This window comes from Liolophura sinensis, chromosome 12 (assembly GCF_032854445.1).
Source record: "Liolophura sinensis isolate JHLJ2023 chromosome 12, CUHK_Ljap_v2, whole genome shotgun sequence".
NCBI classification, from domain to species: Eukaryota; Metazoa; Mollusca; class Polyplacophora; order Chitonida; family Chitonidae; genus Liolophura; species Liolophura sinensis.
In genome coordinates this window covers 12,910,798-12,926,212 of record NC_088306.1, presented here as the reverse complement: position 1 = coordinate 12,926,212, position 15,415 = coordinate 12,910,798, and the positions used below count along the sequence as shown (strand labels likewise).

General features: G+C 40.9%; 1 protein-coding gene across 1 annotated transcript; it reads left to right on the top strand.

The window, feature by feature from the left end:
- Positions 1–2,431: 2,431 nt before the first annotated feature.
- Positions 2,432–8,260, top strand: LOC135479533 (uncharacterized). Its single transcript, XM_064759408.1, has 2 exons — positions 2,432–3,371; positions 5,322–8,260. The coding sequence occupies exons 1-2, from the start codon at positions 3,185–3,187 to the stop codon at positions 7,115–7,117; spliced, it is 1,983 nt and encodes a 660-aa protein (XP_064615478.1). The 5' UTR covers positions 2,432–3,184; the 3' UTR covers positions 7,118–8,260.
- Positions 8,261–15,415: the final 7,155 nt, after the last annotated feature.

The following is a 15,415-nucleotide window of genomic DNA, read 5'->3' as shown; positions in this document are numbered from 1 at the left end:
GCAAAAGCTTGTGATCGGCTTCGAAGCAAACGACTGGCCTACACATTCATCCCCTAATTGTCTCCTTATAAACTTAATACTGTCTATGTAAGCTTTCTTGGCCTTTCTTGTTCTCTTGCCGTCTTACTGTCATGCGTTCTTGCTCTCACGCTATCTTGCTCATTAAGGTAAACATCCTCATATACATAGAGCAATAAGACAATAATAATTCAGTAACATTTAAGTGTTGTTGTAGTTAAGGTCTTCGGCAGTTTGGCTGACAAACAAAAGATGTAACAAAAGGCAGACGAGCTCTACCAGACCAAACCAGCAGATTTACTAGATCGGCTCGATTCAAATAAAGCACACTGGGGATATATGCTCCATTTCACCTGGGTGTTAAACGTATACGAGAATTATAGGTTTGGTTAAAATTCCAGAGGCGATTGATTGTTTGAGACTTTATAGGCCGGACTGAAAAATATTTCCCTATACGACGACGATAGCGTACGAGGGATAGGCCTCCTGAGATAATGCGGCAGCCCAGGGGAGGGAAACTGAATTCGACTTCACGACTTCTGCTTCCCGGTGATAGTGATCTTCTGGTAGAACCGATCACACATGAACCGCCTCATCAACGAGAACCCCTGCACGCATCCCATCACAGAGGTATTTAATACTTACGTCACTTAATGCGGTCGCTTTGAGTTCAAATTTAGCTCATGATAGCCGAAAGGTGTGCGTTATCTTCGGGCTCTGACCGATTTCTTCTAACCATAATGCTGGCCGCCGTCGTGTAAGTGAAATACTCCTAAGGACAGCGTAAAACACCAATCAAATAAATAGATCCCCCTTAATCTTATTCTAAATTTAAAAAGTCATCGATTTTTGATTTTTGACCATGTGAATCTGATTTACAGTATAAGACATATAACTTGACAAGATTTTTCTCCAACTGGTGAACCTTTTCTACTGTATAGTTTTAACAGTAGGGCAACAAAATGGTACAAAATTCCGTGATTTACTGTAGCTCTGTTTGATGATGATAATCTCAGCGGCTTATACTGGTAAAGTTATGTCTTGTCAGTACAAGCTGTTGTATTTGTATGGACAACCAATAAACCTTTACTTTATGGCTACCGTGTTGCCGTGTTAGTCTGGGTTAGGTATCGGTATGTCAATACCGTTATAAGATTAATCATTGCACATTAATCGATACGTAACAGCGGCATACATTAAACCTTAAGTTCCAACGTACACACTTAATAAAAATGAATCATTGGAGAATGATGTCAAACAAGCAGTGGGGATGTTTGGTTAGTTTTCGTGTATTTGTAACCACCAGCTGTAGTTTTCATCGCTGACGTGTCGACATCTGTCTGATAAATCACTCCGCCAAATGAAACCTGGAGTCCAGTTGGTATTAAAATATTTACTTTCCAACGAGAAAATTACGTTATAGTGCCTTGTGGAACCAAACACTCTTTAAAGAACATTGTATCGACTTCATTACACATAAACATCACTAATGACAACAGTTGCTAATACACTATACCCAACTAGTAACCGTACGGCCTCAGCACTCCTTCAAACTCTCAACAATTTTATGTAAAATGTAATTATTCTAATGATTCCCTTTCGCATGCTTGATGAGAATTTCATGAATTTGCTATACATGTAGATACTCTGACAGATTAACATATACAGCCCTATTTAAATTCTGTGGCGTTTCTGCCCTCCAGTGGGCTTTTCTTCAACTTGACAAAGATGATCCCAGCAAGACAGACCTCGTTTTGGTAACAAAAACATCTGATTCAATGTTATGCAAGTACATGCCATTGTGATTGTACAGTATTTGTGATTTTGGAAGGAATCTTTTGGTTGGCAAATACGTTGACGAGTTTTACTGGCGATTATGTGTCTGACTATAATATCACTGGTTCAAAACGAGAAAATTTACTGCTCTCAATTCCGAGCAACTCCAAATACGTCGATTTCTCGTTAAAATCGTTTACGGATCAAAGCTTACACTACCTAACCAGGGCCGTATTTTGGGCTGTATTTCCTTGGCATGTGTATAAGGGTGGTGCAGATTGTTACCGGATGGACATACGACTGTCGTGGATCAGACGGCCTATGAATGACAAATTTTGTTCAACGGGTGACCTTATCTCTGATCGGTCCGTAAGGGCGTTGTTAGAGGCAATCTAAGAAAGCCACTTCAATTCAGCATACCTGAGGTGTACAGGAGCTGTCGTCAGGTGAGAGTGTGAGGCTTTAATCCTACATTAACCTTTTGCTCCTTCCCCCACCCGTCAGCGGGGTGACAGGGAAGGGGCGACTGTGTTTTCCATTGTTTACCCATTGCTAGGAACGCTGTCCCCATTTATGCGAAGATTGACTAAAGGTTCGATTTGGATACTGGAATTTTGTCCGCTTCGCAAGCGACTCAGGCGCATGACAAGGTTTAAGACGTTAAGCTGCTACAGCAGCTTGTATATGCCATGACCCTCTTCGGTGTCATGAAACTTTTTAGAGATTGTAGTACTTCCATCAAGTCAAGGTGTCAAGATTTTGGAAGATAGAAAACAGCTTTTTACTTCGTTTATCTTCTTTTTCGGTGGCTAAGTGACTAATGGGAAGGAAAACTTTAGTCATTCCATAGTGTACATTTATCTGAAACTGTTAGATCACTTAGGAAACAAGGTTTGGCTGAATTTACTCCTTCTTTCATCTCCCGAGTGTGTGAGACTACTGGACCGATGAGGATAACAGGTGTCAGTTTCTATACACGAAGGCAATTTGAACAGCTGAACTAACTGCAAAAGACGAGAGAAATCCATTGGCTTTCCGGAGGTGATTCCCGTCATTATTGTGTACTTGTTCTACATATATTTTAAGGTATCTTCCCATCAATGTGATTTCGTGCTCTTCAAAACAAATTCAAAACGGTACATTGAAGTGAGCTTCAGAGATAATGTTTCTCTCAGTCGAAAATCTCGGAAAGCTTGGTAATGGCATCATATTCATTCATTCATTTATTCTACAGTGAGCAATTTCCGCTACCAGCGGTGTTGAGTTTCTTGTATATTTAGGAAACCTGGAAGCCCCTGAGCACTTAAGACAATCCAATGTCTACCATCACATCTGAACACAATATTATCATAGCATCCTCAGTTCTCACACGCAGCTGCATCGGTATCATATGATACCGACAACAACCATTCTTCACACTTCTTCTCAACCTTCACCGTCAATGGGGACCTTGTGTAGCCGTCGAGGACGGCAAGCCGAGCCAACCGCTGAGTTTTATCCTGACAAAGTTGTCAAGTTTGCAGTGATTGCCCCGGTCCTGTTGATCGCACTGATCGCACTGATTGTCTTGTACGGAGGTAGGTCGTTTTGAGTCCATTCCTGTCCTAATCTTACATTCTCTGTGTCGATTCCTGTCCCAGCCGTAATTATCTGTGTCCGTCCCTGCCCCAATTGTACATGTAATGATTGTCTGTGTCCATTCTTGACCCAGTCGTACGTGTAATGATTATCTGTGTCCATTCCTGTCCCAGCCATAAATGTAATGATTGTCTTTGTTCATACCTGTCCCAATCGTACATGCAATGAATGTCTGTGTTCATTCCTGTCCCAATCGTACATGCAATGCTTGTCTGTGTTCATTCCTGCCCCAGTCCTACATGTAATAATTCTCTGTGTTCATTCCTGTCCCACTCGAAGATGAGGTGATTGTCTATGTCCATTCCTGTACCAATCGTACATTTGGTGGTTCTCTCTTTTCATTCCCGTCGTAATCATACGTGTAATGATTGTCTGTTTTCATTCCTGTCTAACTGTACATGTAGTGATTGTCCGTGTCGATTCCTGTCCCAATCGTACATGTAATGATTATCTATGTCCATTCCTGTCTCAATCGTTCATGTAATGATTGTCTGTGTCCATTCCTGACCCAATCGTAAATGTAATGATTGTCTTTGTTCATTCCTGTCCCAATCGTATATGTAATGATCGTCTGTGTCCATCCCTGTCTCAATAGTAAATGTAATAATTGTCATTGCCCATTCCTGTCCAAATTATACGTGTAATGATTGTTTGTGTTCATTCCTGTCCTAATCATACGTGTAATGATTGTCTGATCCATTCCCGTCTCAATCGTTCATGTAACGATTGTCTGTGTTCATTCCTGACCCAAGCATAAATGTAATGATTGCCTGTGTCCATCCCTACCCCAACCGTACATGTAATGATAGTCTGTGTCCATTCCTGACCCAATCGTAAATGTAATGATTGTCTTTGTTCATTCCTGTCCCAATCGTATATGTAATGATCGTCTGTGTCCATCCCTGCCTCAATCGTAAATGTAATGATTGACTGTGTTCATTCCTGTCCTAATTATACGTGTAACGATTGTCTGTGTTCATTCCTGACCCAAGCATAAATGTAATGATTGTCTGATCCATTCCTGTCTCAATCGTTCATGTAATGATTGTCTGTGTCCATTCCTGACCCAATCGTAAATGTAATGATTGTCTTTGTTCATTCCTGTCCCAATCGTATATGTAATGATCGTCTGTGTCCATCCCTGCCTCAATCGTAAATGTAATGATTGTCATTGCCCATTCCTGTCCTAATTATACGTGTAATGATTGTCTGTGTTCATTCCTGTCCTAATCATACGTGTAATGATTGTATGATCCATTCCCGTCTCAATCGTTCATGTAACGATTGTCTGTGTTCATTCCTGACCCAAGCATAAATGTAATGATTGCCTGTGTCCATCCCTACCCCAACCGTACATGTAATGATAGTCTGTGTCCATTCCTGACCCAATCGTAAATGTAATGATTGTCTTTCTTTATTCCTGTCCCAATCGTACATGTAATGATTGTGTGTGTCCATTCCTGTCTCAGTCGTAGGCCTACATATAATGATTCTCTCTGTTCGTTCCTGTCTCAGTCGTACATATAATGATTGTCTGTGTCAAATCCTCTCCCAATCGTACGTGTAATGATTCTCTGTGTCCATCCCTGCCCCAATCGTAAATCTAATGATTGGCTCTGTCCATTCCTGTCCTAATCATACGTGTAATGATTGTCTGTGTCCATTCCTGTACCAGTCATACATGTACACGGATTATTCTCGCTGTGTTTAGGATTTCGTGAAATCCGGTGTCCCCCACCCACAAACCTGACAGCCGTCGTATCAATGAAAATTTCATGACCACGTCGTTAAACATCAATCAGTCAATCTAATAACAAACTGTGTTAAGAGTACAAGCGCTAAAAATACCCACGTGTTAAGTGCTTTTGTTTCTGATTTCATGTTCCCAGTTGACAAAGTGAAATGTTCTTCGAGGGATCAGCCGAATTATGGTAACACGCTGTCAGAAGTGAACGACTACTGTTGGAACAATCCTCGTCCGGCCAACTTGGACACCAGATTGAACTACACTCTAGTGAATGGCACTGCATACTTCACCAATCCTCCCGCTAATGGCACCAAGGTCACATATAACGTCTGGGTGGAAGGAGCACCTCTTCACAGACACAAAATCTTCCCAATATTACTTATTTGCCAGTGCACTTGCCTCGCGATCCCATTGCTCATCTGGCATTGGTGTTTGGCAAGTGAAATGCGATCACACACAAAGGCCATCATAGAGCACGGCAACATCCTCACCACTGCATATCACAAGTACGACAGATCCCAGCTCAGGTCTGACGAAGCTTCCGTTCATCGCCAGCTTGATAATTATTTGGAATACCTGAGCTACCTCTTGACGTGCAAAGCTCGTCGTCTGTATACAATGCACCTTATCAAATGGATCGCCATGTTGGTCATCACTGTAGCATGGTTAGGAGGCAATCTCGGGATGTTCTCGCCCGACTTCGTGATCTTCCGAGACCGTTTCACTTGCCTCTATGACAGCCGAAATCAGATTACATATAACTGCTACTTTCCTACCTCGATTTTTCTACGGGTGGTCTGGTACATCAACATAATCATCCTCGCCATTTTGATCGTTTTAATTCTGTTTCATATCATCGTGGATCTGTGTTTGCCTCGACGATATCAGGACACATATCTTCACAGAAGTATACCTGGCGCCATGGACTATCGTTTGGCTCACTGCATTCAGAGAAACTACAACTCCAGATACTACTGGATGCTTTCAAAACTCTGCGATGAAAACGAACACCTTTGCAACGACCCAGGGTTGTCAAAGTCGCTGGCTAGGAAGTACGGCACCCATGCTGGAGGGCACGGTGGATACGGCGACAAGTCTGCCGTCTTCGCGCTTGGAGGGGGCGAAAAGCGAGCGTTTGTCAAACAAACGCAAGTGGATCGTTTTCTGAAAGCCGCGGACAACCCAGATAAATCCTCTCCGATCTGTGGTGGCTGCTGTGGCGGGGGTTGTCTCGGGGCAGGGTCGCCAGAAGACGGACAAGGTGCGCCGAAAGCAAGGAGAAACAGCAAGATCACTGATGCTGGACTCTCCAGAACCGGTCCTCCAGAGTCAGGCATGGATGACGAACTTTTGGACTATTATATGGCCCAGAAACTGGGACGTGCAAACGGTGAACTGGCATCGGAGAAACGCCGTCGAGACAGCATCTCTAGTCGCCCCAAAGATTACACACCCGACCATCTCTACTTCCGTGAGTTGGTCCGCTACAACCATCCTGACGGCTTGAATCCTGAATTTCCTGTAGACCATCATGCATCGGCAGATCAAAACAACCGCCAAGTAGTTCCCTATCGGTCATATAAATGGAGAGCCTCGCCTAGAAAGGTCGTCTTCCGAGTACCGCGGCGACCAAAGCTCAGGAACAATAGGAGGCAGCGACGTCAAAGCACCGCTTCCAGACATTCTGACGTCATTATTTTGGAGGATCTCGAGGAGTACCCCAACTCATCACCGAATGACTCCGAGAAGCAGATCTACGGTGGAGACTACGGGAAGCATTACAGCCAACCATACGGAGGGGCACTTTCCAGTCGTGTTCTAATGCCATACTACGACACACAATCCGGGACGTATAAAGATCTTAACCCTTTGGCCTTTAAAATCCGACAAAAAGTCCGTAAAACAATGTCAAGAAACATGAAAATCTGGAAACCGTAGTCTGGATTCGACAATGTAGGCTACAGGTACATCTTTCAAAGCAAATGTTGAAGACTGTTGCCAAAGTCACGCCATTCCACATTTTTCGAATATCTTAAAAAGCCCTCGTGACATAATAGATATGGTCCAAGTAGCAGATAGCAGATATTATTTTTTTAATGTTTGACTCTAGAGAAAATGATGCTTTGAGTTAGGACGACTCATTTTACAAAAACGGCTTTGAAAAAGCACGTCCTGTGATATTCACCCTTGGTCCTGTACGGGTGTGCTCCTGCGTTCTTTTACACCCCACATTATCCGTGAAATATGCAAATATCTCCTATTCACACCTCAAATCTATAATTTTCAGTCCAGTGTGTACGTCCGATGTGGGGATTGTTTTGATTGAGGATTCATGTGCAACGGAATCCCTACTGGCCATTATTATAGAACCTCTTTCAACTGGTAACAACTGCCGACATCAAGGGTTTCAAATTTGAATGTAGAACTCTTTTACACAATTTGTTCTAGATGATATACATATATACATGATATGCATATTGGTTATATGTGGAAGAAGAGTCAACCATGAAACCAAAGCTATTTTACAAAAAAAGAAAAAAAAAGAAAAAGAGAACTGTTAGTGCTATATCTGTGAAAAATGGAATAGCTATTATTCTCGGCCGTTTTGGTCTGTTAGTGAATGGCTTATTGTCTGTGATATATTGCAGGTAGTTTTTACTGTTTTTAATATTTATTTCTATGACATTTACATATTTAAGCTTATATCATTGGCTTGCCAACCTGTCTTAGTTATTGTTATGCAAACATAAAATGTGATATGGATTTGTTAATTGATGTGTATAGATTATAAATGGCAGTAATATAAAGTATTTATCATATAGGTTACTCATGGTTAAGATACAGAACCGATCTGTGATGAATATTACCGACGGCTATTTGTAAGCATTGATTTACATTACCGATGGCTGAGATACAGAACCGTCCTGTGATGAATATTATCGACGGCTATTTGTAAACATTGATTTACATTACGGATGGCTGAGATACAGAACCGTCCAGTGATGAGTATTACCGACGGCTATTGTAAGCATTGATTTACATTACGGATGGCTGAGATACAGAACCGTCCTGTGATGAATATTACCGACGGCTATTGTAAGCATTGATTTACATTACGGATAGCTCAGATACAGAACCGTGCTGTGATGAATATTACCGACGGCTATTTGTAAGCATTGATTTACATTACGGATAGCTCAGGTGCAGAATCGTCCTGTGATGAATATTACTGAGGGCTATTGTAAGCATTGATTTACATTACGGATGGCTGAGATACAGAACCGCCCTGTGATGAATATTACCCACGGCTATTTGTAACCATTGATTTACATAACGAATAGCTCAGATACAGAACCGTCCTGTGATGAATATTAGCGACGGCTATTTGTAAGCATTGATTTACATTACGGATAGCTCAGGTGCAGAACCGTCCTGTGATGAATATTACTGAGGGCTATTGTAAGCATTGATTTACATTTCGGATAGCTCAGGTGCAGAACCGTCCTGTGATGAATATTACCCACGGCTATTGTAAGCATTGATTTACATTACGGATGGCTGAGATACAGAACCGTCCAGTGATAAATATTACCGACGGCTATTTGTAAGCATTGATTTACATTACGGATAGCTCAGGTGCAGAACCGTCCTGTGATGAATATTACCCACGGCTATTGTAAGCATTGATTTACATTACGGATGGCTGAGATACAGAACCGTCCAGTGATAAATATTACCGACGGCTATTTGTAAGCATTGATTTACATTACGGATAGCTCAGATACAGAACCGTCCTGTGATGAATATTACCGACGGCTATTTGTAAGCATTGATTTACATTACGGATAGCTCAGGTGCAGAACCGTCCTGTGATGAATATAACCGACGGCTATTTGTAAGCATTGATTTACATTACGGATACCTCATATGCAGAACCGTCCTGTGATGAATATTACCGGTGGCTATTTGTAAGCATTGATTTACATTACGGGTGGCTCAGATGCAGAACTGTCCTGTGATGAATATTACCGACGGCTATTTGTAAGCATTGATTTACATTACGGATAGCTCAGATACAGAACCGTCCTGTGATGAATATTACCGACGGCTATTTGTAAGCATTGATTTACATTACGGATAGCTCAGGTGCAGAACCGTCCTGTGATGAATATTACTGAGGGCTATTGTAAGCATTGATTTACATTACGGATGGCTGAGATACAGAACCGTCCTGTGATGAATATTACCCACGGCTATTTGTAACCATTGATTTACATAACGAATAGCTCAGATACAGAACCGTCCAGTGATGAATATTAGCGACGGCTATTTGTAAGCATTGATTTACATTACGGATAGCTCAGGTGCAGAACCGTCCTGTGATGAATATTACTGAGGGCTATTGTAAGCATTGATTTACATTTCGGATAGCTCAGGTGCAGAACCGTCCTGTGATGAATATTACCCACGGCTATTGTAAGCATTGATTTACATTACGGATGGCTGAGATACAGAACCGTCCAGTGATAAATATTACCGACGGCTATTTGTAAGCATTGATTTACATTACGGATAGCTCAGATACAGAACCGTCCTGTGATGAATATTACCGACGGCTATTTGTAAGCATTGATTTACATTACGGATAGTTCAGGTGCAGAACCGTCCTGTGATGAATATAACCGACGGCTATTTGTAAGCATTGATTTACATTACGGATACCTCATATGCAGAACCGTCCTGTGATGAATATTACCGGTGGCTATTTGTAAGCATTGATTTACATTACGTGTGGCTCAGATGCAGAACCATCCTGTGATGAATATTACCGACGGCTATTTGTAAGCATTGATTTACATTTCGGATAGCTCAGATACAGAACCGTCCTGTGATGAATATTACCGACAGCAAATGTAAGCATTGATTTACATTACGGATAGCTGATATGCAGAACTATTTTGTGACGTAGATTACGGATGAATATGATAGCAAACTGCATTGTATTCTATGACGTAGATTATGTACGAATGACTGATATACAGAACTATTCTGTGATGTAGTTTACGGAAAACTGTGATATACAGAACTATTCTCTGATCTAATTTACGGATGACTATTATATAGAACTATTCTGTGATGACATGGATGGCTGTGATACAGAGCTTTTCTGTCGAGCATATTATGCACGTAATCTATGTATTACTTGACGTTCACATATCATGGCTTCTCTTCAATGGGTTTCACTAAAATAACTATGTCGGAATTTTGTGATACTAAATATATCAACAAGAAAAGATTATGTCAGCGTGTTTTATAAAGCAAACTTCTTGACGAATTTATAATATGTAGATTTAAGAAAAGTCCGTGTGTCTTTATTTTTGGCTGTTTAAGGTGATTAGCAATTTCACATATGGTTTGGAAAAAGCGTCCGCCCACGTCCAACAGAGAGCTATAGTCCTGTGTATTGACCGAACCTGAGACAAATCACATGTACATTGTGCAAGAATAAAATTGACGATTTCTGATGACCACTTATTTAAGGAGGTGGTTTGTTGTTTTGAATGTTTCTTTCAAAAATGATTTATTAAGATCCTTCTCCCGAGTAAAACATACGGCGGAATATACTCAAAACCCTCGGTCTTAAGTCACAGGGTTTACAAGGACATGGACGGACGGACGCGAAAAATAGGACAAGGTCGCTGAAAATCCACAGGGTTCTGCCTGATGACGCAGTGTAAGTGTGATATAGGTCTGGTGAATTTAAGCTCAACTGGTAAAGTTATAGAGTGTTTATTGGGAAATGTTTGGCCATGGAACATTGAAATTTTATTTGATTGGTGTATTACGCCGTGCTCTAGAATATTTGGTCAGGTAGGTTTACATGTTATGTACATTTGTGTTTAGTAAATAGTGGTTAAGAATTTCATGAGATACCTTGTTAACAAGATTGTCACAAAAACACTTGACAAAAATAAGCCGGTCGCCGAAAATCAGCAGGGTTTATCCTTCTGACAAAGTGTAACTGTGGGACAAGTTTGGTGAAGTTGGAATAAACTGTTCAGGAGACGCCGTGTTAACAAATATTTCATAAAATCGGTGGGGCTCCTCATGATAAGGTGGTGTACGTTTGGTGAACTTATGGTACACCGTTCACGAGATATCACCTTCTACGACAATACCCCTAGTTCAATACTGGCATAAACTTAAATTTACATATTGCATATTTTAGGGAAGAAATAGCCAGTATGTATGTTTGCATCCAATTCTGTCTGGTTGACTGGGTGCTAATTTCCTTGGTAGAGTGATGGGTTAACTAAGTCTGTTATGTGGCAGCAATCACGTGGTTTGCATACGCAACGGCAGGGACAGCGGGTATTTGTTATCAGCAATATGAAACTATGACATGGGTTATCACAAATGAAAAATCAAAAATAAATAGATCAATAAATACATGAATAAATAAACGTTGTTTTTATTGGCGGCTCACAAGACTCATTGGCGGTTCACAGCACTTATTCGACTATGTATGATTTTATTCAGCAAGTTCCGGCCATTCATCCACGTTTAGTGCACGTTATCTCGCTTCCGTGAGGGGAGGTCCTACACACAAATTATGCTCTCATTTGATAGCACAGGCCTATATATTTATATGCTGTTAGCTACAAGCCTTTTGGTGATATATTTTAGGTTTGTTTGTTCACTGCGGAATGTCATGGTCTCCAGGATTGACAAAACACTGCTATGTTTGAGTGTTGACGTTGTAATAGCGTTTTAATTGAAAGTCCCTTTTAGCATAGCTCCGTCGACCAGACAGTAAGTCAATTCATATGCATATTATGAAGCTAATGCTACAAATAATCACCGACTGTTTGTAACAGCGTGAAAATGAGTTAAACACGTCTCAAGTCCGCTCAGCCACTTAACCAATACAACTATTCAAATACAGTTACAGAGTCTGTCAATTGAGTGAGTGAGTGCTTGGGGTTTAACGTCGTACTCAACAATTTCTGTCAATTGAAGGCAAGTTTGGTGAGACAGAAAGTAAGTGATTAAACCTGGGCACTAACAGACGAACTCCGGACGGACCGAAGAAATGGACACAGAAGAAGTGGTAACAGCAGAAGTGGGTACTGGTAATGAAAGGAGCACTAGGTGGCGACAAAAGAACTGAGTGGTTACAGAAGAGCTAGATAGTGACAGTAAAACTGGCTAGTTACAAAGTGATGACGGAAGAAGTACATACTGTAGTGACATAAAAACTGGGTAGGCACAAAAAGCTTGAGGGCGTTGGAAGAACTACGTGTAGACAGTGACAGAAAAATGGGCAGTGACAATGGGTACAATTCAGAAGCCTTGGGTACACCCTACACATTACCACGTACAAGACTTCTAAACACTAAGTATGAGCACACACCACACCTTTTCACGTACCATACTTCTATGCACTTTGCTGGGTAACACCACAGAAGCATAACCTACACATTATCACGTAGGCCTACCAGACTTCTAAACACTAAGCACTAAGCAGGGGTACAATACAGATTTTTTGTTTGATTTGATTCGTGGTTTACGCCGCAATCAAGAACATTTCACTTATATACTAAGCTGATCGTACAACACAAGACAATACAGACTTCTTAACACTAAGCTAAGTTACAACAGAGAAGCCGAGGGTACAACACAGAACCCTTGGGCACACTCCACACATTATCATGTACCAAACTTCTAAACACTATACTGGGATACAACACAGCAGCCTTGCACATCATCATGTATCAGACTTCTAAACACTAAAGCAGAGGGTACAACACAGAGGCCTTGGACACACCCTATACCTTATCACGGACGAGACTTCTAAACATGAAAGCCGAGGGTACAACACAGAGGCCTTGGACACACCCTATACACCTTATCATGTACCAGATTTCTAAACACTAAAGCCGAGGGTACAACACAGAGGCCTTGGGCACACCCTACACCTTATCATGTACCAGACTTCTAAACACTAAAGCCGAGGGTACAACACAGAGGACTTGGGCACACCCTATCATATACCAGACTTTTAAACTAAAGTCGAGGGTACAACACAGAACCCTTGGGCACACTCCATACATCATCATGTACCAGACTTCTAAACACTAAAGCCAAGGGTACAACACAGAGGCCTTCGGCACACTCTATACACCTTATCATGTACCAGACTTCTAAACACTAAAGCCCAGGGTACAACACAGAGGCCTTCGGCACACCCTACACCTTTATCATGAACCAAACTTCTAAACACTGTGATGGGGTACAACACAATAGCTTTGAGCACAGCCTACATCTCATCACGTACCAGATTTCTAAACACAAAAGCAGAGGGTACAACACAGAGGCCGTGAGCACACCCTACACCTTTATAATGAACCAAATTTCTAAACACTGTGATGGGGTACAACGCAGCAGCTTTGAGCACAGTCTACACCTTATCACGTACCAGACTTCTAAACACTAAAACACAGAGGCCTTCGGCACACCCTAAACCTTTATCATGAACCAAACTTCTAAACACTGTGATGGGGTACAACACAGTAGCTTTGAGCACAGCCTACACCTTATCTTGCACCAGACTTCTAAACACTACACTCAGGGTATCACACAAACGCCTTGGGCACAGCCTAGACCTTGTTATGTACCAGACTCAAGCTGGGGTACAAAGCAGAATTTTTTATTTTCTTTGACCGGCATTTTATGCTGTACTCAAGAATATGCCGAAAAACACAGGCTTCATTTTGACTCAATATTACAACATTTTATTGTGCCATCATGCGGGGCAATATAAAATGGGCAGCAATGACATATATATAGAAATAGGGCTAGGAAGTCTAGACCACATCTAAATACACATTTATCAGTAAAATCACGACCTATCCTACACCTTACCAGACTTCTAAACACTATATATTTGATTGGTGTTTTACGCCGTACTCTTGAATATTTTACTTATATGACGGCGACCAGCATTACGGTAGGAGAAAAATCCCGTCCTAAACACTAAGTTGATCGTACAACACAGAACCTTTGGGTACACCATACACCTTATCACGTACCAGACTTCTAAACATCAGATGTCTAAACACTAAGCTGATCGTACAACACACAACCCTTCGGTACACCCTACACTACAGGATGTATCGGACTTCTAAACACTATGCTGGGGTACAACATAGAATCCTTGGGCACACCCTGCACCTTGCCATGTATCAGATGTCTAAACACTAAGCTGAGAGCACAACACAGAACCCTTCAGTACACCCTACACTACAGGATGTACCGGACTTCTAAATACTGGTCTAGAAACAGATCTGAACAGCCCATATACAGTAGACTTGATAACATGAACTTCTGTCTGTCAAACAGTTACATGTATGCCTGTGCACTGAATGGAGATATAGTTAGGTATTCTTAATGTATTAGACTTAGTTTGCCACCAAGAAAAATATTCTCATGTCTAACGCCATCAAAGTGTAAATTCATGCTCTAAGTAAACACTTCTTGTTCTACTAAGACATTTCTAAACATGTAGACAAAAAAAAAAGGTCAATTAGAAATAAATTGTCAACACCTTAATTTCACTGCAACACATTTATTTCCTTAATGTGACTGAATTCACCTCTATCAGAAAAAAACAAAAGAAAAAGAAATATCAACAAACAAGGATAGTGAACACGGCAGAGTACTTGCACATTATTATTATTCCCACAATCCTCAAATCTGTACTGAGACAACACAGTTACAGTTATTTCGTTTTTACTCCTTCAAACTCCTCTCGATGATGACACAATGACATTAATTAACACCATACTCTAGCTTTCATTATAAATCAATGTTTAACACAAACTATAGTTATTCAAATACCTGCTCACTTTTTCATTCTTTATTTTATAGCACTTGTTCACATACGTTTTTCTTCAATCATTGATGACTATAAAGAACCCCCGAGAAAATGGCCCACATTTGGCCCAAATAAGTGCATGCTTAAAGTTACAAAATATACTTTTGCTGTTAAAACTTACATTTATCCAGCAGGATATCATCAATTTGTTTCTATTTAAAGATCAACTGAACTCTATGAATTCCCAAAATGAGTAACACTCCATAAACTTAGACACCCTTTGCTCACATGCAATACTATTTTTTTTATTTGATTTGTGTTTTATCCTGTACTCTAAAAACATTTCACTTATACATAGG

What these genes read in the sequence shown, in the direction of transcription:
- LOC135479533 (XM_064759408.1), top strand. Translation starts at nt 3,185, where the DNA reads ATGATACCGACAACAACCATTCTTCACACTTCTTCTCAACCTTCACCG. An exon ending in ACTGATTGTCTTGTACGGAG is followed by an intron (nt 3,372 to 5,321) that starts GTAGGTCGTTTT and finishes TCATGTTCCCAG; the next exon opens with TTGACAAAGTGAAATGTTCT.